The following is a 27,051-nucleotide window of genomic DNA, read 5'->3' on the forward strand; positions in this document are numbered from 1 at the left end:
AGGTGCAAGGAGGGGGTTGTGTTGGGGTGTGCCCCCATGGAAAAAAAGAGAGGAAAGGAGGGGATTTTTTTTTTTCCCCATTAAAAAAAATTATTCCCCCCCCCCCCCCCCCCCCCCCCCCCCCCGTTTTGGCTGTGGTTTTCTATCTGGCTTTAAAGTTTCATGAAGTGATTTATATCATTGAAGAATTTACATTTGGAGGACAACAATTGGCCTACATGGAAGGGTGTCAAGGGGAAGTATTTATGGAGGGTTGACTCTTCAATTTTGATCTTCACAACAATATGAGAAATTACATCTTTTAAAGATTCACTTTATCCTCTTGAATCCAATTTCTTATGGTTCAGAAACATACCATACCAACTCAGTGAGACGGAAGTCAATTTTATGCTGTTTATTATTATTTGGGATTACATTTAAAGTTTAAACACCTTATTAAAAATGATTTCCTGCTCTTCCTATCTGAATTGAACATTCCTGATTTTTCTCTCTCATAATGAAAAATTCAGGCTTATAATCAAGAGCACATTTCTTGGAAGTTGAGAACTTTGGCTCCAATTATTGTGGCTTAGGTCATTGATAGCAAATATTCAAAGATATAAAAAATTCAAAGTTTTACAAGGCACAAAATAGCTAGAACATTTTAAGTGAGCGTTATGTTTAACAGCAAACATACAGGTGCTCTGATCCATAACTTCATTCATGCTTTGTAGCCCAGATAATTCACAGGTTAGCTCCCTGCCAGCCACGGTGTACTAGTAAAGAAAAATGTCCTATATAAAGAAAGAAAAATATCTCTCACTTCTAAACAATTCACTGCCCTACATTCATATAAATGCTGGTAGTCTGGGCATTATAATAGGGGTTTGTAATACAGGTTCATGTAGGCTAAAGCAATTTGGGCTTAAATTAGCAAGATTCCTTGTCTAATAGTCCATAAAACTTATTTTATTCATATTTATATTTAATGAAGAATAAGCTATAGCTGTCAAATATGGAATGTAGTATGGTAATTCTTTTAAGAGGTCATTGTATTCTCTTTCTGTAGTACTATTGTTTGTATGAAACTGTTGAAATAATTCATATTAAGGAATATTCAGTTAGAAAAATGAATGATGATGGCAAACTAATCTGTACTGACGTTGATTAAGTAGCTCTATTATTTTGCAACATGGTCATGTAAAAAGAAGGATTCAAATTCAAATTTATCCACATTCCAATGGGTTCTTTTAATGCATTTACATATAGAAATGTTATTAGTAGATAATTAAAACATACAAAGAGGGGTTAAAAAGTCTAATGCAAAGTTCATTCAAAAGATACTGTATCATTCTACACTTTGAAGATCAAATAGTTTCATAATCATTGCAGGCAATAAATAATGAGTTGAGTTAACAGAGAAATTATTAAGAAATTATTAAAAAATAAAATTACAAGTTCTATAAAGATCAAAGGAAAAGAAAGCAAATCAGTCATTTCATATGTCTTGATTAAAGAGTTGTCTTTGTGGCCCAGAAGGCCTAAAAAGTTAAAAACATTATTAACTCTGAAATAGGAGCACAAATGCAGGTTTCCTGAGCTTCCCATCCAGAAGAGTACTACAAACTTTATTTTAATGACTATGTAGAATGGTTACTAAGATTTTTTATTTAAAAACAAAACACAAAAAAACAAACAAACAAAAATCTCAGGAAAAACAGCTAATTTTCTAGCTAGAGAGTACCTTCTGATTCTTTATAAATTACATGACAGGAAAAGCTAGTATAGACTCCGCCCATCAGTATGTGCCCCAACTCTTAAATCTTTCTCTCATTAACTTTACTCACAGATGGGGAGCAGTCTCTAGGGAGTAGAGAATGTGTTTTATTTGTTCTTGCTTTTGGGTTTTTGTTTTTGTTTTTTCTTTTGCCTCCCCTAATTATGGCATAAATAGCAAACTGTTTAGACTTCTAAATATGAAGACCTTTTAGTACATTACTTAAACAAAACTGATTATTTTAACAGGCGTCGTGTTAGAACCAGCATCTGAGAAATCCTTTGCTTAATGTAGCGAGCAGCCAGTTGAGGGCCCTTAGCAATGGCAAAATGAAGGATTTTTCCATGAACTTGATTCGTCCTCTGTTCTTTCCCTCTAACGTGTATTTACTGATGCATTCAGTCTAAAAGGGAAGAACCAAATGGGAAGATTCCTGGACACACTGCCCTTAATTAATACTCCTAGCTTTTATAAATTAGCATTTGTTTTCTTCTTTATTAATTTTTCTGTATTTCACCACCATGGTACAATTATTGATCTTTAAATCTTTATGTTTTGCATTTATATAGGTATATATAAAATATTTTATGTCTATTGTAATTACTTTTTTATATGAATCCACATACAATTTGCACAAAGTCATAAATATGGTAATATCATAATGCTTTATTTGGAAGTGTCGTGTGATTGTTTCTCCTTTTTTTCTATGCTCTTCCCTTTTTCTACTTTTTGTTTTCCTTATTGTTCTCTCATCTTCCACCCATGCCAACAACCTCTTTTATATCTTCAATATAATTTTCTTTACGCTAGTGTAATGCTTCCTATATGCACATTCACATTTGCATATAGTGGCTTTTAAACCTTTTCTTTTTATAAAGGATAAATCATATCATATGTGCTTTTCTATTCAATAATTTTTGAAAAATCTCTGAAGTTAATTGATAGCTCTAATTCATTCTTATGAGTTATATTGGATTCCATGTTATGGACATACCATCATTTATTAAACCATCCTGTTTTAAGTGTTATCTTTGCATCCAGATTTTTGGCCACTATGAACAGTGTTACGAAAAACATTATCGTATCTGTATCCTTAAATAGTTATTTTATGGCATTTTCCTAGGAATGGAATTGCTAGATCATAAGGCAAATGAATTTTTTAAATGTTATGGATGTTGCCAGATTGCTTCCAAAAAAGTTAATAACTCTTGCTATTTCTACCGGCAACGTGAGAGTACACATTTCCTATACCTACACCAGCAACATGCTTCAGCTGTTGGCTATAAAGTCATGTTTACTCTAATTTGTATTTTCCTACTAGTGAATTTGAGCAGTTTTTCATGTTTCATCCGTCACATGCCTATTTGTATCTTTTATCCATTTTCAATTGGGTTGTCTTTTTTAAAAAATAATTTCATTATATATGCAACATCTTTGCAACATTTTTCCCCCATAGATACTGTTAATCTGTTGACTTCTGTATTTATGGTACTTTTTGGCTTTCAAAAGTTTTAAATTTCAGAATACTCAGGTATTTTTGTATGTTATTTTACAGCATACCTTTTGCTTTTTAATCTTACTTAAAAAGATATTTCCAAATCCTACTTTATATATGTAGCTTCCAGATTCTTTAACTATTTAAAATAGGCAGGAGGATCACCTAAGGCCTGGAGTTGGAGGCCAGCCTGGATAACATAGTGAGACCCTATCAGTATAAAAAATAAAAGTGAGGCATGGTGGCACATGCCTGCAGTCCTAGCAACTCAAGAGGCTGAGGTGGGCAGATTATGTGAGCCCAGGAGTTTGAGACTATGGCTGCAGTGAGCTATGGTCATGCTACTGCACTCTAGCCTGGGCAACAAAGCGAGACCTTGTCTCTAAAAAAAGCACAATGCTCTGAAATGTATTTTTCCCCATATAACTAGCATACTAGCATATGGAAAAGACCTACAAACTAAATGATGATGATACAAACACCCAGGCAATTATTTTGAGAGAAGATTTTCTAAACAAATGGAACAATATCATTTATATTAAATATTGATTTTTTGGAACAATACAATTATACATTACAAATTTACTATTTAAATTGGCTTGCCAGAAGTCATGCATAGAATATTGATATGATTCACTAATTTGTCCAATTTAACAATAGGTAAACTGATTATCGTATTTACACCTTTAATATTTTATGCAATCTATCATCATTTTAGCAAAAACTAATTTTAAATATCTTTTCTTTGCAGCGTGGAGTTATCTTTTCTATATTCAGTCAACTTATATAATATCTGTAATTATGCTGTAATTACAGTAGTATTTTTACTGTTTTACTAGGTTGGTACAAAAGTAAATGTGGTTTTTGTCATTACTTTTAATGTCAAAAACTGCAATTATTTTTATGCACAAATCTCATCTAGTCAGGGGTTGAGGTGGGAGGATAGCTTGAGGCTCGGCATTCATGGGTAACCTGGGCAACACAGCAAGACCCCATCTCTAAAAATTTTTTTTAAATTAGTGGAACATGGTGGCACACACCTGTAGTACCAGGAAAACATGATTGTGTTTGCAGAAAATGCTGATAACTCTACCCAAAAAAAAGAAAAAAGAAAAAAACTGTAATAAATGACATTAGCAAGGTTGCAGGATGCAAGACCAATCATCGTATTCCTATGTAGTACAATGAAAAACTAGGAGTTAAAATTTTTATTTTTTAAAATAACATTAAAACAGTAAATATTTAAATATTAATTTAAGAAAACATGTGCAAGATTATTATGCTATCAATCTCACAACAGAACAGAAACATTTTCAAAGACCTTTAAAATTGGAAAGATATGCTATGTTCATTAATCAGAACACTCAATGTTGTTAAGATGTCATTTTTACCTAAATTGCTCTATAGATTTGGTGCAATGCCAGTCAAACTCCCAGCAGGCTCTTTTGCATATAAATGGACCAGGGATTCTAAAATCTGTTTGGAGATACAGAGGACTTAGAATAGCCAAGGGGTTTGGAAAGGAGTACAACAAAATTGGGGACTCATTGTACCTGATTTCAAGACCTTTAAAGCCACAATAATTATGGCAGTATGATATTGATATAAACATCAGTGGAACAAAATAGAGTCCAGAAAAAAGACTTATCCATATTGGGTGATACCATTTGGCTGTGTTGCCACTCAGATCTCATCTTGAATTGTAACTCCCACCATTCCCATGTGTCGTAGGAGGAACCCATGGAAGGTGATTGAATGATGGGGGCAGGTCTTTCCTGCACTGTTCTTGTGATAGTGAATGAGTCTCATGAGATCTGATGGTTTTAAAAAACGGTAGTTTTCCTGCAAAACCTCTCTTCTGTTGTATTCTACCACGAGTCATGCGTTTCACCTTCCTCCATGGTTGTGAGGCCTCCCCTGCCACGTGGAATTGTAAGTTCAATAAATGTCTTTCTTTTGTAAATTGCCTAGTTTGGGGTGTATCCTTATCAGCAAAGTGAAAATGGACTAATAAATAGGGTAAATTAATTTTAGCAGAGTTAACAGGGTAAGTCAAGGGAGAAAGAATAGTTTTTTCAAAAAATGTTGCTGGAAAAATTGGATAACCACATGTAAAAAATGGAAATCTGAACCATACCTTATACCATATAAAATTATTATAAATAGCCTAAAAGTATACAAGAAGAAGAAGAAAAAATAGGAGAAAATCTTTGTTATTTTTGGGTTAAGCAATCGTTTCTTAAGTTATGAAAAACATGTACTTTAAAAGAAAAAGGTTTTAAATAGACTTCATCAGAATTAAAAATGGATGTTCTTTGTAGAAAAAAACTGTTAAGAAAAATTTAAAAGCACACAGATTAGGAGAAAATATTTATAAAATATATCTAATACAAAATTTATATCCAGACTTCATAAAGAATTCTTATAACTCAGTAGTAAAACAGATCACTAAATTTAATTTTTGAAAGTTAAATACATAATTCACCAAAGAAGATATGAAAATAACAGACACATGACAAGATGCTCAAATCATGAGTCATTAGGGAAATGCAAATTAAAACCATTCTAAGCCCCTAAAATGGCTAAAATGGAAAGAATGATAATACCAAGTGCTGGTGAGATGTGGAACAGCTGAAACTCTTAAAAATCGCCAGTCCCACTGCTCTGGAAAAGTTTTGTAACAAAACGCAGGTCCCGTCCCTCTCCCCTTGCAGTGTCTAACAATAGTGAGATCTGGTAGAAGGAGACTCTATTCCAGAGGTAGCTGAGGGTAGGTATTACAGGCTCCTACCTTGAGGGCACCACTTCATTCATCAGGACAAGTAGGCAGAGGCTTTTAAGGGGGACTTGGCATGAACTACATGTAGGAGAGGGGGTGAGGAGGTATAGGGTCTGGGCGTCTTACCTATCAGGTGGTCTGGTTGGTGCCAATATGGGCAGAGGCAGGTTGTAAATTGAGGCTACCTCCTGGTGGAAGAGAATTCCTGGTTTGCTTCAAGGTAGGATCTCTGGGACTTCTAAGTAAACTCATAGGTAAGCTTGCCATGCCTGGTGGAGAGAAAGCAAAGGCTATATTTGCCTTCTTTAAGATCTAAGTAGGAGGTGGGGGAAAAAGAAAAAGGGGAAAAAATCATTTTTTCCTTTTAAAAATAGGATATTTGGCCACAGTTTGACAGTTTAAATGCTCACTTAAGGTGTGACCAACCATTTCATTTATAGAAGAGAAATGAAAGTGTGTCCATACAAATACTTAGAATCAAAGGTTCATAGCTGCTTTAGTGATAATATTCAAAAATTTGGTGTACTATGCTCACTATCTGGGTAACGGGATCATTGACATCTCAGACCTCAGCATCACGTAATATACCCATGTGAAAAACCTGCACATGTACCCCCTGAATCTTAAATAATAGTTGTATTTATTTGTGTAAAAAGTCAGAAGAAACAAATTGTTCATGAACTATTGATTGATAAATCCTGGTATATCCATATAATACTATACAGTTTTTTTTGAAAGCAGCAAATCTTTAATACTAGGAACAATGTGGACTGATCTCAAAAGCATGGACTAAAGTGAGGAGCAGGAAATAAAAGAATACATATTATATGTTCCTGTTTACAGTCATGCCTTGTTTTATTGTGCTTCCATTAATTGCACTTTGTAGATATTACATTTTTTATTAATGGAAGGTTTGTGGCAACTTTGCATCCAGCAAGTTGATTGGCATCATTTTCCTAACAGAATACTGTATGATCATGTTGTGTATCAGCTTTTTTTTACAATAAAATATTTTTAAATTAAGATGTGTATTTTTAGATATAATGTTATTGCACATGTAATAAACTACAGTATAACATAAACATAACTTTTGTAAGCACTAGGAAACAAAAAAAAAGTTGTTTGACTTTCTTTGTTGTGATATTGCTTCATTGAGGTGGTCTGGAACTGAACCGACAATATCTTCAGGGTATGCCTGTATGTAAAATTCTAGAAAAGGTATAACTGTAGTGATAGAAAGCAGCATAGCAGTGATTGCCTAAAGCCAAGGATGAGGGTGGGGCAGACTTGCCCACAGAGGGACATGAAGAAACTTTTTTGGGGAACTCAAGTGTTTCATATTTTGATGTAGACAGGGATTATGTGACTGTTGATTTTTAAATTCAATGAATTGTATACTTAAGATTGCTGAATTCTCTATTATGTATGTTATACCCCAGTAAGGGAACTCTACTGTCAATTTAATTTTTTAAGATAATTCATGTTTTTTCCTCTGGCAGCTTTTCAGAATTTGAGGTTGGGAGTAGTGAGACTTCAGTGTTCTACAATTTCATTACAATGTATGATAGTGTGATTGTTTTTACTATTTGTCTTACTTATTTGCACTGATTTCAGAATCTGTAGTTGTGGCAGTCAAAGGAAAAGTTCCCCTTAGCCCTCTGAAAATTCACTGAAAAATAAATGACAAAAGGCAGATTCATAGGAGCAAAGGCATACAAAGTACAGTGAAGGGTTGGATCACAGAGTGAGTACACCACTCCATGGAGTACAGACCATTTTATATGCTTATTTTTAGATGGGGAAGGAGATGGGGAAGTGTGGATGATTTTAAGGTGGTAGTAAATGATTTTTTTTTTTTTTTTTTTTTGAGACGGAGTTTCGCTCTTGTTACCCAGGCTGGAGTGCAATGGCGCGATCTCGGCTCACCGCAACCTCCGTCTCCTGGGTTCAGGCAATTCTCCTGCCTCAGCCTTCTGAGTAGCTGGGATTACAGGCACGCGCCACCATGCCCAGCTGATTTTTTGTATTTTTAGTAGAGACGGGGTTTCACCATGTTGACCAGGATGGTCTCGATCTCTTGACCTCGTGATCCACCCGCCTCGGCCTCCCAAAGCGCTGGGATTACAGGCTTGAGCCACCGCGCCCGGCCCTTAGTAAATGATTTTTATGGGAATTCAATGGGGTTGAACATACAATGGCCTGAGACAATCTGTTGAACCCACCAAGCAGACAATGGTTTGTGACCAAAGTCTGTTCAGGTATGTTGAGACTTCAGACTTTCTTCCTATGATATGAGTTCAGTTAACGAAAATTCAGGGAATGTACCAGAGGTAACTGTTTCCTTTTGAGCTAGTCTGGAGTCTAGGGAGATAAGGGAACTTCAGGGAACAACTTCATCATGCTTTATTTAGGAGAGACAATGAATAAGAACCAAGGTGGAAGGAGGTCAGAGAGACCTTGAGGCTTCTTCAGTTTAGCACATCAAAGTGCCATATTTTGGAATATCAGTTTTTAAGGCCGAGCATATTCATTCATTCATCAACTCTGGAAAATACTCTACCACTGTCTCTTCAAATATTATCTCTTCCTTGTTTCTTTTTATTCTCTTTCTTTGGAACTTTGATTAAACTGATGTTACATTTTCTTGTAATGCTCCCTGCATCTTTCTAACGTCTCTTATATTTTTCAATTCTTTAGCTCTCTGTGTTGAATTCTTCTACAGTTCATTACTTCTTTCTTTAACTCAGTAATTTGCTTTTTAACCCGTTTGTTTAGTTATATATTTTAATTTTTAAAATTTTTATTTGGTTCTTTTTCAAGTGTCTATCTTTAAAATATTATATTGTTCGTTACTCATGTTTTTAATTCCCATTATACTTTAAAAAATATTTAAATATAGCATGTATATCCATTAATCCAGTATTCGAAGTTTAGGGGAGTCTAATTTTGCTATTCCTTGTTTGTCCTGACTCACTAAGGTGGCTATTTCCAAATGAGATTTGTAATTTTGAATTGTGGGTTCCTGTTGGCTGGGATTTATCTGTAGAAAATCTGAAACCACATTTGAGAGATTATTCTTTGCCAGATGCCTGGGGCCAATTAAAGCTGATTTTTACTTTGTCAGACCACTCAAGTAGTGTGAATTTGAACCTTGGTCTCATTTGAGAGCAGAAGGTAAATTCTCAAGAGGGAGTTTTTTTTTCTTGCAAAGGCCAACACTAGATAGGCAAGTGTTCTTTTTATTTTCCTTTCCTGATGGTGAATTTTTTTTCTGGTTCTATCTGTTAACAATGATAAGGAGACCTATTTCTAACTGCCGATCTTTCTGGGTCCAGAGCCTTTGACTTCTGGTTCCTCAAGGCAATGAAAACCACAGATCTAGTATCCAGGGAGCTGTAAACATCCTGAGAGCAGCCACTACTTTGGACAATGAGAAAAACTAATAGAATAATTTGAAAAATAAAGAAATAAGAATACCTTAACTCAATCATGAATTATTAACATAAATGGCCTACTTAAGAATGTGTGTGTGGGGTGTGGGCGTGTGCGTGTGTGTGTCTGTGTGTGTGTGCACGTGCACACACGTGTGTGTGTGTATGTGTGTTTATGTGTGTGTGTGTGTGCGTGTGTGTGTGTGTGTGCGCGCGCGCGCATTTGGGATATACTTTTAATAAGAAATTCTTCCTTTCTTGTGGTGACAAGAATTACCTACACAATACTTTTGTATTCAACTGATGACATTCAAAAGATTCAGAGACTTAAAAACATTGGTTTCAAGGTCAAATCAAATTGGAGCCAATGATTCTTTATTCCATTTATAAGACCTAGGTAACTTGTCTTGGTAAAGGTACTACTAAAAATGCCTTTTCTTAGACAGGTAGTTAGAATACCATACAGAGCTCATTTTTGACTGTCAAAGCCAAAATTATTTGCAAGCCATAGATACATACAACCTTGTAGGCTGACACCTCACTTAACTGTTAAATCACCTAAAAGATTATCTTGTCTTTCTTTTATGTGAATTCAGGGGCACAAAGCTATTTAAAATTCTTTCTCTAGAGAAATTCTATTAGGAGTATTATATTTCTTTGGCAGTCCTAAAAGGAACTAGCCCAGTATTTTAACATCATCTTTTTAAAGCAACTTTGGATTATTCTTTAAAAAGTTAGATTGAAACCCAAGAAACAGAATATGCACTAGGATATAGCATGATTTTACCAGGGTTCTTCTGTAGCTCAAAGTGTTCTTTCAAATCTGTCTGGTATCTAGGAAACCACATTGTATTAGCATAGTAATATTCAAACATACAAGAGACTGGTAGGTAAAAACACAAATAGATTGTATTTCACCTACTACTACTCTGCATATCTGAATATGCAGAACACAAATAAATAGTGTTCTTACATATCAGTTTTAGAGTGTCCCAGAAGGACATAAGAGCACAAGAAAAAAAAGATTGATTGTACCATTAAAAATAGTCTATAATCACAGTACAACTGTGGGGAAAGGAAATTACTGAAGCATAGTTCAGGTAATTTTGAAAAAGTGATGCTAATAGATAGCAGAGGCTGAACATATTCTGACTTAGGAAATGAAAGAAAATAATGGACAAAGGAAGACAATAGCAATAATATCTACCACTTATTGGGTTCTGACTTTACATCAAAACTATATTCAGTGCATCTCAACTGCAGGAGAATCCACTTATCAAGTGTTTAATAAATGCCACTTTATCCATAGGATAACTTTTTGAGGTATTATTTGCCCAGTTGTGTAACTGAGAAAACTGACACAGAGTTTCATCAACTTGCACAGATCATGTAAGCTTGAAAATATTAAATAAGATTCAAAAGCCAAGATAGGCTGACTCCAGAGACTACGCTGTATAACAGTCTTTCCATTCTATTTTCATCTAACTACTAACCTTCCTTTCGGCCCAGTTGAGGCAGGAGTCCCTAACCCCCTGGGCCATGGGCTGGTACTGGTCTGTGGGCTGTTAAGAACTGGGCTGCACAGCAGGAGGTAAGAAGCAAGGGAACCTTCATCTGTATTAATAGCCACTCCCCATTGCTCTCATTACTGCCTAAGTTCCACCTCCTGCCAAATCAGGGATGTCATTAAATTCTCACAGGGGCGTGAACACTATTGTGAACTGCGTATGTGAGGGATCTAGGTTGCATGCGCCTTATGAGACCTTTTTTTATTTTTATTTTTTTGAGAGTTTTGTTCTGTCACTGAGGCTGGAGTGCAGTGGCGCGATCCCGGCTCACTGCAACCTCTGCCTCCTGCGTTCAAGAGATTCTCCTGATTCAGCCTTCTGAGTAGCTGGGATTACAGGCGCCCCCAATGCACCTGGCTAGTTTATGTATTTTAGTAGATACGGGGCTTAACTATATAGGTCAAGCTGGCTATGAGATTCATACCTGATAATCTGTCATTGTCTCTCATCACCCCTAGACGGAACCATCTAGTTGCAGGAAAACAAGCTTAGGACTCCCACTGATTCTACATTATAGTGATTTGTATAATTAGCTCATTATATATTACAATGCAATAATAATAGAAATAAAGTGCACACTAAATGTAATGTGCTTGAATCATGCCAAAACCATCCCCCACCCAACCTGGTCCATGAAAACATTGTCTTCCATGAAATCAGTCCCTGGTGCAAAAAAGGTTGGGGACTGCTGAGTTAGGGTATGTCTTATTCCATTTTAAAGATGGGCAAATGGAGGTAGAAACTTAAGTAAATTGCCAAAGATTACTTGTGAGCATCAAGATTAAAACTAGTTTAGTCTGTTTCCAGAACCTATGTACTTTCCACTCTATTATTCTGCTTTTGTGGCAGTATTTTTTATTCTTCAGTTATTCATTCATTTGGTCATTTGTTTAACAAATGTTTATTGAGCACTCTGTGCAGTATTCTGGCTCTGGGGATACTCTTATGAACAAAAAAGGCAAAGTTCCAAAGATTACATTCTAGTGGAGGGACATAAAAAATAAACAAATAAACTCATAAATGTATGCCAAGTGTTAATAGGCTCAAAAAAGAAAAATAAAACACTGAAGGAGCTAGAAAGTTATAGGATAAAGGCATATTTAAATTTTTCAGATAAGATGGTCAATGCGAGGAAGCATGTAACTGTCACTGGTCTTTTATGAAGCTGTTGCTTTCTATTGCAAGTATCTTGATTGCTTAGCTTATATAACATTAAAACTCAATCTTGGTTTCATATGACTCTTCTGGTTTCTGGAAGAATATGCTTGATTTAAAACCTACTATGTCATTGCAGAAATGGTTGTATACTGGTTTTACTTTGTAACTCTTGAATGCTTATTTGAAGAGACAAAATTGATAACTGTTTTCTTTCTGAGCATTTATCCAAAATACCCAGCTTAATAAGGTGAACAAACGTTTGGGCTGATTTGGAGAGTATGCCTTGCCAACAGTTAAGTAAAAGGATATTCTCTTTGTCATTAACATTTCATGTGGAATATTAGTTCTTAGAGGCAATCTAATAATACAAGTGGTAGTGATGTCAGGAACTAATTGACTTACTTTAATTGAAGGACACTTATATTACAGAGTATATAATGGTAAGATGTGTTCAACTTGTTTTTCACTTTTCTTTAAAAAGCTGATAACTTTCTTCCCAATAGTAATTAAAAATAAACAGCAGTCATTAACTTACTGTGGGCTTCTAATAGCCACAATTTTGCTTCCTTGCATGAATGATTTACTGATCTAAAGTAAAGTAGTTCAGCACTGAAATTATCTTGAAAATTAAAAACCATCCTAGATAATGAATAGTTTCAGTTTCTGTAGCACCAATTTATGTTTCGTTTTTCTTTTTCGTGTATTCTTCTGCACATATACAACTTGCTAGCTAATGAAAATAGTCTCATAGGGACACCAGCTCAAAAAACCGTGTCCCAAGCTCAGTTTCTGAACTCTACAGCCTTGGAGGCGACATTTATTCATTCCTTCATTCAGCCAACATTTACAGAGAAAGTTCTTTAGGCCAGGCATTTCCCTGAACTTTTTAGGGGATAAAAGAAAAATTAAAAAAAAAAAAAAAAAAGTCTCTGCCCTCAGAAGAACTTCTTCTTATGGGATTAGGATTATATCTATTTATTTATTTATTTATTATTTATTTATTTATTTATTTTGAGACAGAGTTTCACTCTTGTTACCCAGGCTGGAGTGCAATGGCGCAATCTCGGCTCACCGTAACCTCTGCCTCCTGGGTTCAGGCAATTCTCCTGCCTCAACCTCCTGAGTAGCTGGGATTACAGGCACCCGCCACCATGCCCAGCTAATGTTTTGTATTTTTTTTTAGTAGAGACGGGGTTTCACCATGTTGACCAGGATGGTCTTGATCTCTTGACCTCGTGATCCACCCGCCTCGGCCTCCCAAAGTGCTGGGATTACAGGCTTGAGCCACCGCGCCCGGCAGGTTTTTTATTGTAAGCCCATCTTTTATTTAATTGGTTGCATCATAATTTATTGAACCAATTTTGTGTTGTTGAATGTTTAGGTAAATTAAATTTTTTTTGCTATAAAAAGCCTTGTTTGAACACCCTGGTAATGAATAAATTTGTCTGTATTTCTGATTTTATTTTTTGAATGGATTTCTGCAAGTAGAATAACTAAGTCAAAAGGCACACACATTTTGGTATCTTAAAAATGCACCAAAAATTGGCCTAAAATGGAAATATAGACAACATTATACCTTTCTACATTGCTACCAAAACTGTGTGAGGTAGCCTTTTCTTAGTCCATTTCCTTGCCAGCATTAAAAATAAAGAATATTTTGCTATATGTGTATCACTGATGTTTAGTCTTCACAGTTGTTAAAAATTTTTCATTTTTAGGACTAATTTAGTGCTGGGCAAAAATTTTCAAATGATATTGATATTTTTTTATTTAACAAGAAGTTATTTGGATTATTTTATTTCATTTTATTTCTTACTTACATTGAAATTTAGAGTTTTAAGAGTTTAGGAAAAGTGTTGCCCACTGGTTTGAGAAGTTCGATAGAAAAAAATGAAGATTGTAGTTGTGCATGAATCAGTTGGAAGAGTTGAATATTGACTTAAAAGCAAATGTTAAAACACAAATAGATCTGTATTTTGTTAGGGCTTACTGAATTTCATAAATACCTATTTAGAATATTGTTGAGTTATATTAAATAACAACACATTATATTTGGTGCCAATACATTTTATCTAAGCACAAAATTCTTACCTATAGAAATATAAAAAGACAAAAAATCCTGTGGATCAATTCAAAGGGCTCTAACCACATCTTCCTTAAAAATGAAATTATGGAGAAGCTTCACGGTTAACCTGTCTATAACATCTATATAACACTTTCGCTCTTCCTGAGTTTGTATGCTCAGCTGTTTGATCTCTTTTCTACTCATATCTCAATGGTTACACTGTTTATTTCTAGAACCATAGGACACAAAAACCGGTATGTGAAAGTCCCCCGTGGTCACATCTGGGTTGAAGGTGATCATCATGGACACAGTTTTGACAGTAATTCTTTTGGGCCGGTGAGTCATCTTTTATGTTCTTGTTGATACAATTGGATTTCAAAGGTGGGAACAAAAGTATGTCAGATAGATTGTTCAGGTAACTCAGCCAAGAGAGATCATGAATTTTATAGTGGAATAGTTTATGTTTGAAAATTTCCTTTTAAGTATCATAAGTAAGGTACACTATCCGGGTGTGCGTATATGTATGTGTATGCGCACGTGTGTTTCATGGAAAAGAACTCAGACACTACAACAAAGTACCAAAAGATGTGTTTGGCCAACTAGCTTATTCTAAATTTGGAGACCTTTTTTTTCTTCCACGGGAATACTTTGTAGACTATATTTTCAGTTGACATTTAGCAGACATAATGTGTACAAGACCTATGGGCATTAGTTTTCTAAATCGTTAGTTTAAAATGCAAGTGTGATGGAAATCATACTGGTAAGTATACAAGAAGCAAAACTTTACCTCTACCCTCTTAGGGTCCCAGCTGGGCCTGAGACTTAAATTGACATAAGACAGAGTCACAAGAGAAAAGCAAACAAGTTTAAGTTTTAGGTGGTACAGGAGCCCTCATAAAGAAATGAAGGCACAAAATTGGAAAAACGAACATGCTTTTATGTTAGATTGAACAAAGAGACCTAATTGTGGAAAAGTAACTAAATTATGTGGTGAGGCTAAAGGAAGATAATGATTTTAATACATTTTAGCAAGGTCTGTTTGTACAGAATCCCCTGCCATCACTTCCCCATGGAAGAATGTTTTTTTAATCCTGGTACAGGGAGGGCATTTTTCACATGAAAAATTGTATCTCCTGCTTTCAGGAAGAAAAGGGGAAGATTAGAATGCCCCTCTTGCATCTGGTGTTTGTCAAGCGCCTTTAGCTTAAAGTAATCCTTATGTCAAAGTAGCATATTTTGGAATGGCATAATCTGTCACCCTTCCTAAGTAGGATGTTACAAGCACTGAGTTTATAGCAGAAATGCAGACATTCTTTATTCCATGCTTGTACTCCATCAAACATGGGACTAAACTGGTATTTTGTGAGTTTTTTCGTGTTGAATGTATATAGAAATTCTTTATGAATCCCTGCAATATAGCTCATAATATAAAGTGAAGGATCTTTTAGTTAACTGGCACTATGCTTGTTTCTCATTAACTAGTCTGCTTAAAAGCTGGGATCTCCACTCATTAGATTTTCCTAAAGCTAGGCATATCTATACTTGTTACGTATACAAGGTTAGCATCCCTAATCCAACAGTCTGAAATCTGAAATGCCCCAAAATTCTAAGCTTACTGAGCACCAACATGATGCTCAAAGGAAATGTTCATTGGAGCATTTTGGATCCAAATTTTGGGATTAGGGATGCTCATCCAGTAAGTATAATGCGAATATTTCAAAATAAGTCAAAAATTGGAAGTACTTCTGGTTTTAAGCATTTTGGATAAGGGATATTCAACTTGTGTAAGTCAATATTGAATACCTTTAAATATGTTTGTGGAAAACATTTTATTCATATAGCTTTTTTTCTAAGATTTAATGTTGGTGGTATCTAATAAACCAATTTCTTTCACGTAGTATGAGGGGACGCTCCCGCAGTCACTAATGGAGCAGCCACTTTGACTCATCTTTGCCTGACAGTGCAATAATAGAGCTAGGGTTGGATAAGCATGTATGGCTGTGCGGAAGAAAACTTTAGGAAACTACTCCTGCTTCGTTTTTTTCTCTAGTTGCAATATTGATAATAAATACTACTAAGGCCTTCTCTTGCCTTTGAATAAAAATTATTACAAAACTATAATCTAATTTTCATAAGGTATACTAAAGGTCAAATAAACAGATTGGAAATGTTTTAGGTCACTTGCAGTGTAGAGTGACTCTTGTGACAAAATTTTGTAGCAACTTGAAAGTGAAAAAGATTACCTCTAAAAGCCATTTTCTGTCTCTCTCATCACAGATGCAATTGGGTATGAAATGTTTCCATTATGTATGATAGATATCTCTATGAAATATCTTTATGCTAACCCTCTTGAGTATATGATTATTGCACAATGATAGAAAATGTTTTATCTTCTCATGATATGGATTTGCTAATTTATGACTTTAGTTAGCATTTCTAGTGGGATAAATATCTTTCATAAGTTTCTTTTAAAATTGTAGTAATTATCTGGAAATAAAATGAAATTGCTACTTGATTTTACTGGATTATATAATAAGGACATGTGGTGATTCTGATGTGTTGCTTTATAAATGCTTAGAATGTTTTCTAAGCATTTCTCTCAGTAATTTCTTTGTGAAAGAAATTAGTGTCTTTTCTTTTATAACACCTAGTTCTATGTAGATGAATATATATTCTGTTGTAGCCATGATGTTCTTCACGAGCACACAAAAATAACTGATTATTGTAGATATTGACAAATTTTCTGCTTGCTTTAAAATGGAAGCACATAGAAACTAAATTTTGTATTTGTATTTGTATGTGTGTGTAGCTGTGACATTTCAAATAGTGATTTTTAACTACTTCACATTGGCAGACTCTTCAATTAAAAATGCATGCAACAATTCTTTCTTTCATTTATTATAAATATTGTAGTATTTATATTTGAACTGTTCTCCTAGGTAATGTGTTCCATTTACTGCAAATACAAATGTAATTCTTTCCATGAGTTAGCTTCTCCATTTTCCATCTTCAAAGTTTTTCTATCATTTGTATCTAGCTTTAAATTGAGAGTAACTGAGATACTTGCACTGTTTCCTGCATAGTGATTTGTGAAATTCTAGTATCTAAAAATAAATGGAAAGTAATTTATTTATTTATTTAGCACCAAATATAAATAATTTATTTTAGCTATATTGACCAAAGGACATTAGAAGAAAAACTTTTGACTTATACATTTCAAGGCAAACATAACCTTTCTAAGATATATAAATGTATTTCGGTTTTTAGGTTTGTGATCATAGTGTGACCTTGTGAACAATTTGTGTGCAGGGACTATGAAGCAGAGCTGAATAATTCAGGTGCAGAAACTATTTATGATAGACTGCCTCTTTCTGAGAATGGAAACTTTGAGTTATACTAAATATGAGTTTTTTTTTAGTTCCAAGTCATTTGGAAAAGAGCTAATTCAATCACTTATTTCATTGATACCTTATTAAATAAAATATGATCGCCCTAGAGTGTTTTGTGAAGGAAATATGCCTAATAGGAGATGATAATTTTAGCAATAAATGAGCATTACAACTATTATTTATTAATGAAATGAACTGATGGTCTGAAAGTGATGATATATAAGTAAGTATGGGAAATGAAGGTTAAAACTCCATAGAATTCCTTTTGAAGCTTATGAAGTATAAAAAATTTTTCACTTTTTAAAAACCAGTGGAAAGGAGAAAAAGTAAGGTTTATGTTTTTATATCATGCAGAGCTTTTCCTTTATGCCTTCAAGACACATTTTTAAGCAGCTATGATTTGTCCATCTTGATTTTGGTTCGTGTATTCTGATGAGTGGGCTGGACAAGAGAAATAAGAGTTATATTTAACCAGGCAGAGATTACTAGATTTGGTGACACGTGGGAAATGGACATTTTAAGCAGTGTAATGTCTAGTCATACCTGTTTTCATTTTTTCCCCTATATAATGCTTCTTTGGTAAAAAACAAAATAATAGACTCTGGAGTTGCAGGAAGTATGAAAGATTTGGACTTTTTCTTTTAAGAGCATTTGACAAAGAGAGGAATTGGGACTGAGTTTTGGGAAATGCTTAAAATAGTTAGAGATTATAAGGGCAGAGATTCAGGTCATAGATAATAAGGAGTGCACTGAAACTATGAGCCTTCTGAATTTTTTTGCCACTATCACTAAGCATTAAAACATGGCTTGATGCCCAGAAGAAGCAGGTAAGAGGGTCAATAGATACAATCATCACTAAGGCATAATCCTTACTCTCAAGGAAGAAGACAATTAGGCCTTCACACCGCCGTGTGGCAAATACTCTAGGTGGAGGTATGACAGAACCTCTTAGAGAAGTAGAGTATTTGTGTATTAAAACCCTTGAAATCTCCCAGGAGGATTTGGTAGACCAGAGTGTTCTGAAATTAGTAGAAGTAACTATTTGGTAAAATCTTGCATTACATAAAGCACTCTAGATGCTGTATGTTTTGTGAATGAAGTAATTTATGCCTGAAGTGGTTAATGGGTTTCAGCTGCATTGAAAGTATTCTGCTTATACAATACAGAATAATCTCGTGATACATGAGAATGAATTTTCATTGCATTTATTTATTGTTGAATTGTAGCATTTTCCTTGTGTAACTTCTATAGAACAGCTAGAATAGCATTTATTTAAAATCAGCCATTTCAAATAGAAAAAGGTCATCTGGCAGGATCCAGATGAAGTACTGTCTTCACATTTTCTTTGCAAAATTGGTGCTTAGACTTTAATTGGTTATATTTTCTTGTTGTCTTATAGTACATGCTTGTTCATTAGACAATTTTGATAGGAACTAAAATAATCTATATTTTATAGAAAAATACTTGTACCTATAGTTATATAGTTTTTGTTAATAAGTCATAAAGCCTTACCTTGTGGATTTTTGTCAAATGTTCCTCATGGTTCCCATAAATAGCACTGGAACCTGGCAACCTCACATGTTTTACCAAGATACAATTTTCATTTGACTGGTAGAGACAAAGACATACATTTCAAAAAAGATCAAAACCACTTAAAGAAGATACCAGTATAATAAAAATATTTGTATAGCCAAAGGTAACTAAGTCTCAGAAGAGAGCCCATATTCAGAAGCTGTGTTCAAAATCAAGAAATGTCCATGCAGTAAAATGAAACAAAAAGTCCCTCAGGATTGACTTCACCATTTGTTGGATTTGTTGTGTAATTAGGACGTCAAAAAATATATATGATTTTAAGAAAAAAGCTTGGAAACATAATATGGTGGTGAGGTAAATAATATCACCCCTCTCCCCAAGAGAAGAGGCTTCCATTTCTACCGTATCAAATTTTGTCTTCTGTCTTAATTATTCTGCTAGAGTAGAAACCATTTTCCACATGATTTCATTTTTAGATAGAAGAATGTCAGCATAATTGTCATTAGACTTCATTGCTATGGCAGATACTGTTCCTTTGGGCTGTTTAGTTACAAAATTAAACACATTTATTTTATTAGAAATATATGTTTACTGATAATAGGTCAGGAGCCAAGATTTAGTGAAACATATGCAGGGGTTATTAATTTAGCAATTTTATTAGCTCTTAGAATTTGTTACAAATGAGATTGAAGCCTTTATTTTACTTGCAAGATGTAATTGGTGCTTACATAACTGGGTATACACAGAAAAATAAAATGGAAAATATGAAGGACCCATAAGACAAGAAAAGGCTTCAATCAAATACCTTGTGATTCAACGTTTGAGATTCAATTGCCTCATTTACATGGATATATACTTATAAAATATTTGGTGGGTAATTATTTGCTTTCCACTTTTTTAAATAAACGGCATACTATGTAAATAACTTTGTAAACACTAAACTATGTAAATAACTTTCTTTTGACTCAGCTGGGAGACAGCTTTTTGTGGAAATTTTTAATTTTTCTACAACTTCTTGGGTAATGCTGAAAAAGACTTTGCTCTGTGTCAGTATCTTATTGGTTGTATTTACTCAAATGCTTTGCAGGAGAGTTTGAGTGACTTGGGTGACAGTGGAACCATAAATGCACCCTGTAGTGAATCATGATAACTACATTTTTAGACATTATTCATGGTAAGACCCATGTGAGTTTTTGGTACATTAAGATTTGTCTAACTTGGTGAATTAAGCAAGTGAAAATGCAGTTTTTTACTGTAGTCATCAGAATCAGAGCCATAGCGTGTATTCTATTGGTAGGTCATCACAGGCCCCATGACTTTTGCATTAAATAGAAGTAATTTCGTAATACGACTCCCAAATAGTTCTGCTCCAACTGATATTTCTGTCACTAAGGATTTTTCTGAAAAGAATTCTGATCACATTATTTTTCTTCCTAACAACAATATTATCGACCTACAGTACCTACTATATTCAATAAAGAAACAAGGCAAGAAAGCCTACTCTTACCACTTATATTTGACATTATACTAAAGGTCATTACCAGTACAAGAAAGAGAAATAAAAGATGTAGGGATGGGCAATGAAGATTTCAAACTGTTATTTTTCATAAGTGTGATATCGTCTCCTTAGAAAATTCAAGAGGAATCTGCAGAACTATTAAAACAATTATGCAAGCTCAGTAGTATAATAGCTATTATATACATGATGAAACATGGCTAGGTATCATTATAAAATAGAAAACATACTTTTAAAGAATTTGCCATTTAAAACAGCAGTAAAAAATTCAGGATTGGTTACCTCTGGAAAGGATGGGAATGAATGTTATTGGGGAGGAGTGTACAAGGACACCAAGTTACACTATTTATATCTTAAGCAGAGCGGTGAGCATGCAGATGTTCATTATATTATGCTTTATACCTTTGATGTCTAAAGTATAAAAGAATGTTTCCTTTTTTTTTTTTTTTTTGGAGAGAGAGTCTTGCTTTTTCATTCAGGCTGGAGTACAGTGGCGCAATCTCAGCCCACTGCAACCTTTGCCTCCTGGGTTCAAGCAGTTCTCCTGCCTCAGTCTCCCGAGTAGCTGGGATTGCAGGTGCACACCACCATACCAGGCTAATTTTTGCATTTTTAGTAGAGATGGAGTTTCACCATATTGGCCCGGCTTGTCTTGAACTCCTGGCCTCAAGTAATCCATCCACCTTGGACTCCCAAAGTGCTGGGATTTTAAGCATGAGCCACCACACCCACTATAATAGAATATTCCTAATAACTGCATAAGTTAAAATTTTAAAAGTTGACATCAGTGACTCCACATTACTTATAAATATGAGATCATCCCCTAATACATGTGGGGCCTATGGCATGGAGGTCTAAATACTACATGTCTAAATAGTTAACATTTAGCTATAAATTAAATTAGCAAACTGTTAAATGAAATATATTACTTTTCCTAACTTGATAAATATACCTTCATATGGCTAAAACCAGCAAACATAGATGACTGCATTTAATTATTATTACACATCTGAGTATTCTGTTAAAAGGCCTGTGATGTTTGGAAAAGTAATAAAATTTAAACATACATAAGCCTTATATTATATATATATTATAAATGAAAATTCCAATCTGTTATTTTTCAGTTTTTTTAATATATTTTAAATTCATATGTTTATTTACACACTTTTTTCTGGCATCAATTTCAGCAATATCACTATGTTGCTACAATCAAGGTTTTCACATGATTGCATTCTATTGACAACAATGATATAAGGAATTAAAAGAATATTTAATAGTATTTAGTATAGATAATTTAAATATATGTTAATGAAAATATAGATGAAAATAAAAAAATTTAAAAGTAAACTTTTTCAGGTCTTTCCAGAATAATTTTGTAAAATGTCAAAATGTATCTTTTAAAACAAAAATCCAGTATATAAATAACTACTAATTAACATAAAATTACATCACAATTATTTAAATAGAACTGAGTTTTTAAGTTTTTAAAGAATTAGTTACATCTTATTACATATTTTTATAGAAGGAAATCTATTTACAGGTTTGAGGGTTCAATTTCCACGTGGTTGTCAATGTAAAGGGTGTCATGCTCCTTGCATGTCATACCCTCAACTACATACATACAAATTTAAGAGCAACATGAATTGTTTAGTAGTCACACAATATTTCCTTTGTTCCCATGAACAACTGTGGTGAATACTGTGTTTTCCTGAGTACCTCTAGAATTCTAGAATGACAAGTTGAAATATGAAGAGCAGAAAGAACAGGGCCACTCAGCAGTACTGGCAAATGATACTGAGTATACAAGAATGTGTGGACTCCACACTGAGACGGCTTGTCACGTCATTTAATTTTCTTCTTCTCTTAGCTAAGTGCTTAGATGGCTGAAATCCTGCCTGTGATCAACTGGTGAAGTTTCATGGGATTTGGAGTCAGTCCATCTTTCTTTTTTAGAACACAAAAGAAATGGAAAACATGTGTCTGGGTCCTTAATAGTGTTCGTTTGTTATGAATAAATACCTGGTGAATAATCATGTTTAGAATGTCACACTTTGATAGTGCTGAATGCCAGATCTTGAATGACATAGGGGCCCATGTGTTCTTCAATAAATTTATTTTTTTTAAAACTTGTGATGTGCAGGTTTCTCAAAAACACAGGCACCAAAAAAAGCAATACCTCTTGTCCAGGCCTAAGGGCAGTCTGGCTCAAAGAGCTAGTTTAAACTCATTTGAAGGACATTCAAACCCTTTGATTCTGTCTCCCACCAAATTTTCTAGATCCATCTTATCTGCCTATGCCTTGATCATTCTCAAATTTACCAATTAGTTTTGCATTTTTGTATCTTGGCGCGGGCTGCCATTTCCTCTCCCTTTCATTATCTTGTACCTGCCCACCTGAATCTGGACAATGACTACTTCCAGACCTACTCTAACATGAAGTCTTCTTCTGAGGTAGTTACCCCACACAGCATTTGCCGTATAATTGCACAGATATTCTGTGTGTAAAGACTGTGAACTTTGCCAGGGTAGCTATGGGAGCTAACTCATTCTTGTATCCCTGTAGCCCAGAACTGGGAACAGAGTTTAACAGCTGTTTCATGACACAGTTAATGGCCAATTTCTGCACAGTAAAGGTTCATCTAGAACAGAGTTCAGTGAAATATGGTCCTTGAACCAAATCTGGCCCATTCCTATTTCTGTATAAAAGAAGTTATGTTGAAACACAGCCACACTCTGGCTTTCATATTGACTACAGCTGCTTTCCCACTATAACGGCTGAGTTCAGTACTTGCAACAGAGACTTATATCCCACAAATCCTAAAATTTTTATTATCTGCTCTTTATAGAGAAAGCTTGCCAACCCCTGATCCCAGTGAATTAGCAATAGATAACTTTAGAAAGATTGGTTAAGGACTGAAATTGATTAAAGTCAGAAATTTGAACATTATCAAGAATGGACTAAAAAGCCATTTACATTTTGGAACAGGAGAGTAATAAGTTATGAGAGGTGTCCTGGAAAGGCTGGTTAGGAAAATTATGAATGAAAGATTAGATTGCAAAATAGGATATAGGTAGAAAATGCAATCATTTGATGGGACCATTAGTTCAAATGGGAGATGATTAGGCATTAGGCAAAGGGGGTAGTAATAAAAATATGAAGTAGATTGACTTGTAAGAGTCCTTAGGAACCAAGAATTGATTGGATATCTGTTAGATTCTGGTCCTTCGTATTAACTCACCACATCTGTTAGAGAAATTCGCCAGCTGGAATCTTAAACTAACTACATGCTCATCTCTGATGGGTCAAACCTTAAAATTAAGCATAAGCAGCAGTTTTGGCTATGTGATGAGAGTTGTGCTGCCCAGTAAGGACTAGATGTGTGTCCCTGACCTTGGGAGTGGCAATAAAGTCTTGTTCACGACCCCTTAAACTTATAGACAAATATTATTCCATCCAAAGTATCAAAGTTCTATTCTGTTACACTTAGCACGCATGTCAGCTCACCACCAACTCATTTCACCAGGCTTCATTACTCTTTTTGGTAAAGTTCTCACACGTTTCAAAAGGCATAGACAATTTCCAGAATGTAGAGGCTAAAAGGAGGAAACATAGCAGGGTGAATATTTTGGTAAGCCAGCTGAAAGAAAAGCATGTTTTAAAAATTTCTTTTCCATTATTATTTAAAACACAAATGTATATTTTTTCGAAATTAAAATGTTTTCAATACATCAGTAATTGTTGGAAGTTGCAAACAATATTTTTTAATTAAAAATGTTTTCAAAAAGAAATATATCAATTTTGCTGAAGAAGTGATATAGAATGTTCACACCTCTTTCGAGTTACATTAATCTCCCCTTTAAATAAAGTTACTGTATTAAAATATGTATATTGATATTGTGAATTGAAATTAGGATGTGATCAGCGGAAAGAAAGAAAGGGGAAACCATAAGCCTTCATCAAGTTGTGAAATACTGAACGTTTTTGATCACCAAGCCTGATTTTCGTAAAGAAAATAATCGTTAACCAGAACCTACTTAGGCTAACAACTGCATTAGGCTGAAGTTTTACTTAGACCTCCAGTGATTTTATTTACAGTTGATGAGCTTCCACCAAACCATTTTCAAAGCTGCTTAAATCTCCCTTGTTGTGAAATGCATCTGCCTGTTCCCCACTGAGGCTTTAAACTCTGTCTGCCTACTATTTGTTGGGAAGCTGCAGGCAAATGAAACATTCCTCTCAAATTAGCCATGATTATATTTGGGTTGTTCATATAAATTAAGTTTCACTTCATAAAAACCTAATGAGATTATCAATTGTGTCATTTCTACAAGTCATTATGGAATTATGTAGACACTAGTCAAGGAGAAATTCTTATCTTCACAAAATATTTGGTACAGAGTCTTTTAAAACAAACTGTATTGCATTCTTCTTCTGTCATTAAAAAAATAAAAACACAAACACAAAGCATAGTCTTTCAAACCAAGAAAATATATGTCCTAAATAGGGAATGATAATAAGCATTAAATGAATGGATTCTTTAAATCTACTGGCATGGTTTCACTAGGTGATTGTTTTTAGACTTAATGTGTTATCCTGCACCGATTGAAAAGTAATAGTAGAAAATGAGTCAGGCTATTTTAAAGGTCATTCATCAAAGTGCATGGTACTTAAATAGCTTTTTTGCCCAGCTGGGCATCACTGGTTAAACTGTTATATTTTTTCAAGTAGTATTTGTGACTGAGTGTTTGTCCCCTCCAAAATTCATGTTGAAATTTAGTTGCTGTTGTAACAGTATTATCAGGTGGAATGTTTAAGATGTGATTAGTCCATGAGGGTTCCGCCCTCATGGCTGGGATTAATGCCTTCTACAAGGGGGACTTCAGTCCCATTTTTCCTCTTTGCCCTTCTGCCTCCTGCTATGTGTGGAAAAAGTATTCTTCCCATCCAGAGGATGCAGTATTCGACGTGCCATCTTGATATCAGAATCACCAAACCTGCTGGTTCCTTAACATTGGACTTCCCAGTCTCCAAAACTGTGAGTCAATACATTTTTTTAAATTATAAATTACTCAATCTGTGGCATTCTGTTATAGAAGCACAAGCAGAGTGAGACGGTATTATACTGTTGAGTCATAATAGTATATTGTATAAAAAACTTTATTTTAAAGAGTAAGTTCTCATTTTATTATAGTCACATAATATTTCTCGGTATTTTAATTTAAAAAAACCAACCACCTTCCCTTAAGTAGAAGTATGTTTCTTTTTAGATGGAAAAACATTATTTAAACTACTGTTTTGTTGCAGGAAAATCTTCCTACTATTATATGTTGGGTATAATAATATTATATTAATGTGAAATTTTATTATGTGCTTCTCCATCTTATTATTACCCCTAACCATCTCACTGCTCAGTCTTTTGAAGTTCGCTATTCACAGTACCCATTTTTTGTCACATCAAAGTAAATTTGGTATTTGATCATAAGAAGGATTATGAAGAGGATGCCCCTTTATAGAAAGGATTTAAGTAGGATATGCCTGTGTACGTAGAGACTACCCAAAATTGATATATCCCCATTCTGTAGGTTCAGGAAAACTGCTCTCTTAATAAAGCTATTTACAGAATTCTCTGTTTTTAGTTCCTGAAAGTCTCCAAAATGCCTCTGAGATGATGATTATGATCCTTTGGCTAGTATCTCTGCATTCATGTGCTTTTCTATTACTCCATTCCTGTTTAAAAGCAAGCCAGTCAAAAACATCACAAATCATGCAAAACGAAATCATTCATAGATGCACAAAAAAATACGCTATATATTCTTTCCACTTGGTTGAAAGTAAACTAGGCTTAGAGTAAAATACATTGTCTTCAAAACTCATCATACGTCCTGTGTTCTCAGCCCTGATTTTTTTTAACCCCCTAAGTAGTATCCCCTTCTTAAGATGGAAGATCTCTCCTGCTCTCAAAATTATTTTCTTCTACTTTCCCCCAGGGAGAGAAGTAGAAGAAAGGAAGAAATCTAGTAACCTTTCACAGAAAAAGAGAGACAGAAACATGAACATTGTCTCTTGCAAATACTGCTTTCTTTTAACTTTTTTTTTTTTTTTTTTTTTGACAGAGTCTTGCTCTGTCACCCAGGCTTGAGGGCAGGGTCACAATCTTGGCTCACTGCAGCCTCTGCCTCTGGTTCAAAGGATTCTCGTGTCTCAGACTCCCAAGCACCTTGGACTACAGGTGTGCACCACCATGCCAGGCTAATTTTGTTGTACTTTTAGAGCAGACAGGGTTTCACCATGCTGGCCAGGCTGGTCTCGAACTCCTGGTCTCCTTGAAGTGATCCACTTGCTTCGGCCTCCCAAGATGCT

At 34.6% G+C, this 27,051-nt stretch overlaps 1 protein-coding gene across 6 annotated transcripts in view; it reads left to right on the plus strand.

Annotated features, from left to right (window-relative positions):
• The window catches only part of IMMP2L (inner mitochondrial membrane peptidase subunit 2), an 865,268-nt gene that overhangs the window by 641,681 nt on the left and 196,536 nt on the right, over positions 1-27,051 (plus strand). Inside the window, exon 6 of one of the 6 annotated variants that reach the window (XM_032275696.1) lies at positions 14,486-14,588. The exons of the other annotated variants lie outside the window; for them this stretch is intronic. Within the exon in view, the coding sequence (XP_032131587.1) occupies positions 14,486-14,588 (103 nt within the window). The remainder of the gene's footprint in view (positions 1-14,485; positions 14,589-27,051) is intronic. 6 annotated transcript variants of the gene reach the window in all.

Source organism: Sapajus apella, unplaced genomic scaffold (assembly GCF_009761245.1).
Source record: "Sapajus apella isolate SASKATOON/1434 unplaced genomic scaffold, GSC_monkey_1.0 scaffold7, whole genome shotgun sequence".
In the NCBI taxonomy this organism is placed as follows: domain Eukaryota; kingdom Metazoa; phylum Chordata; class Mammalia; order Primates; family Cebidae; genus Sapajus; species Sapajus apella.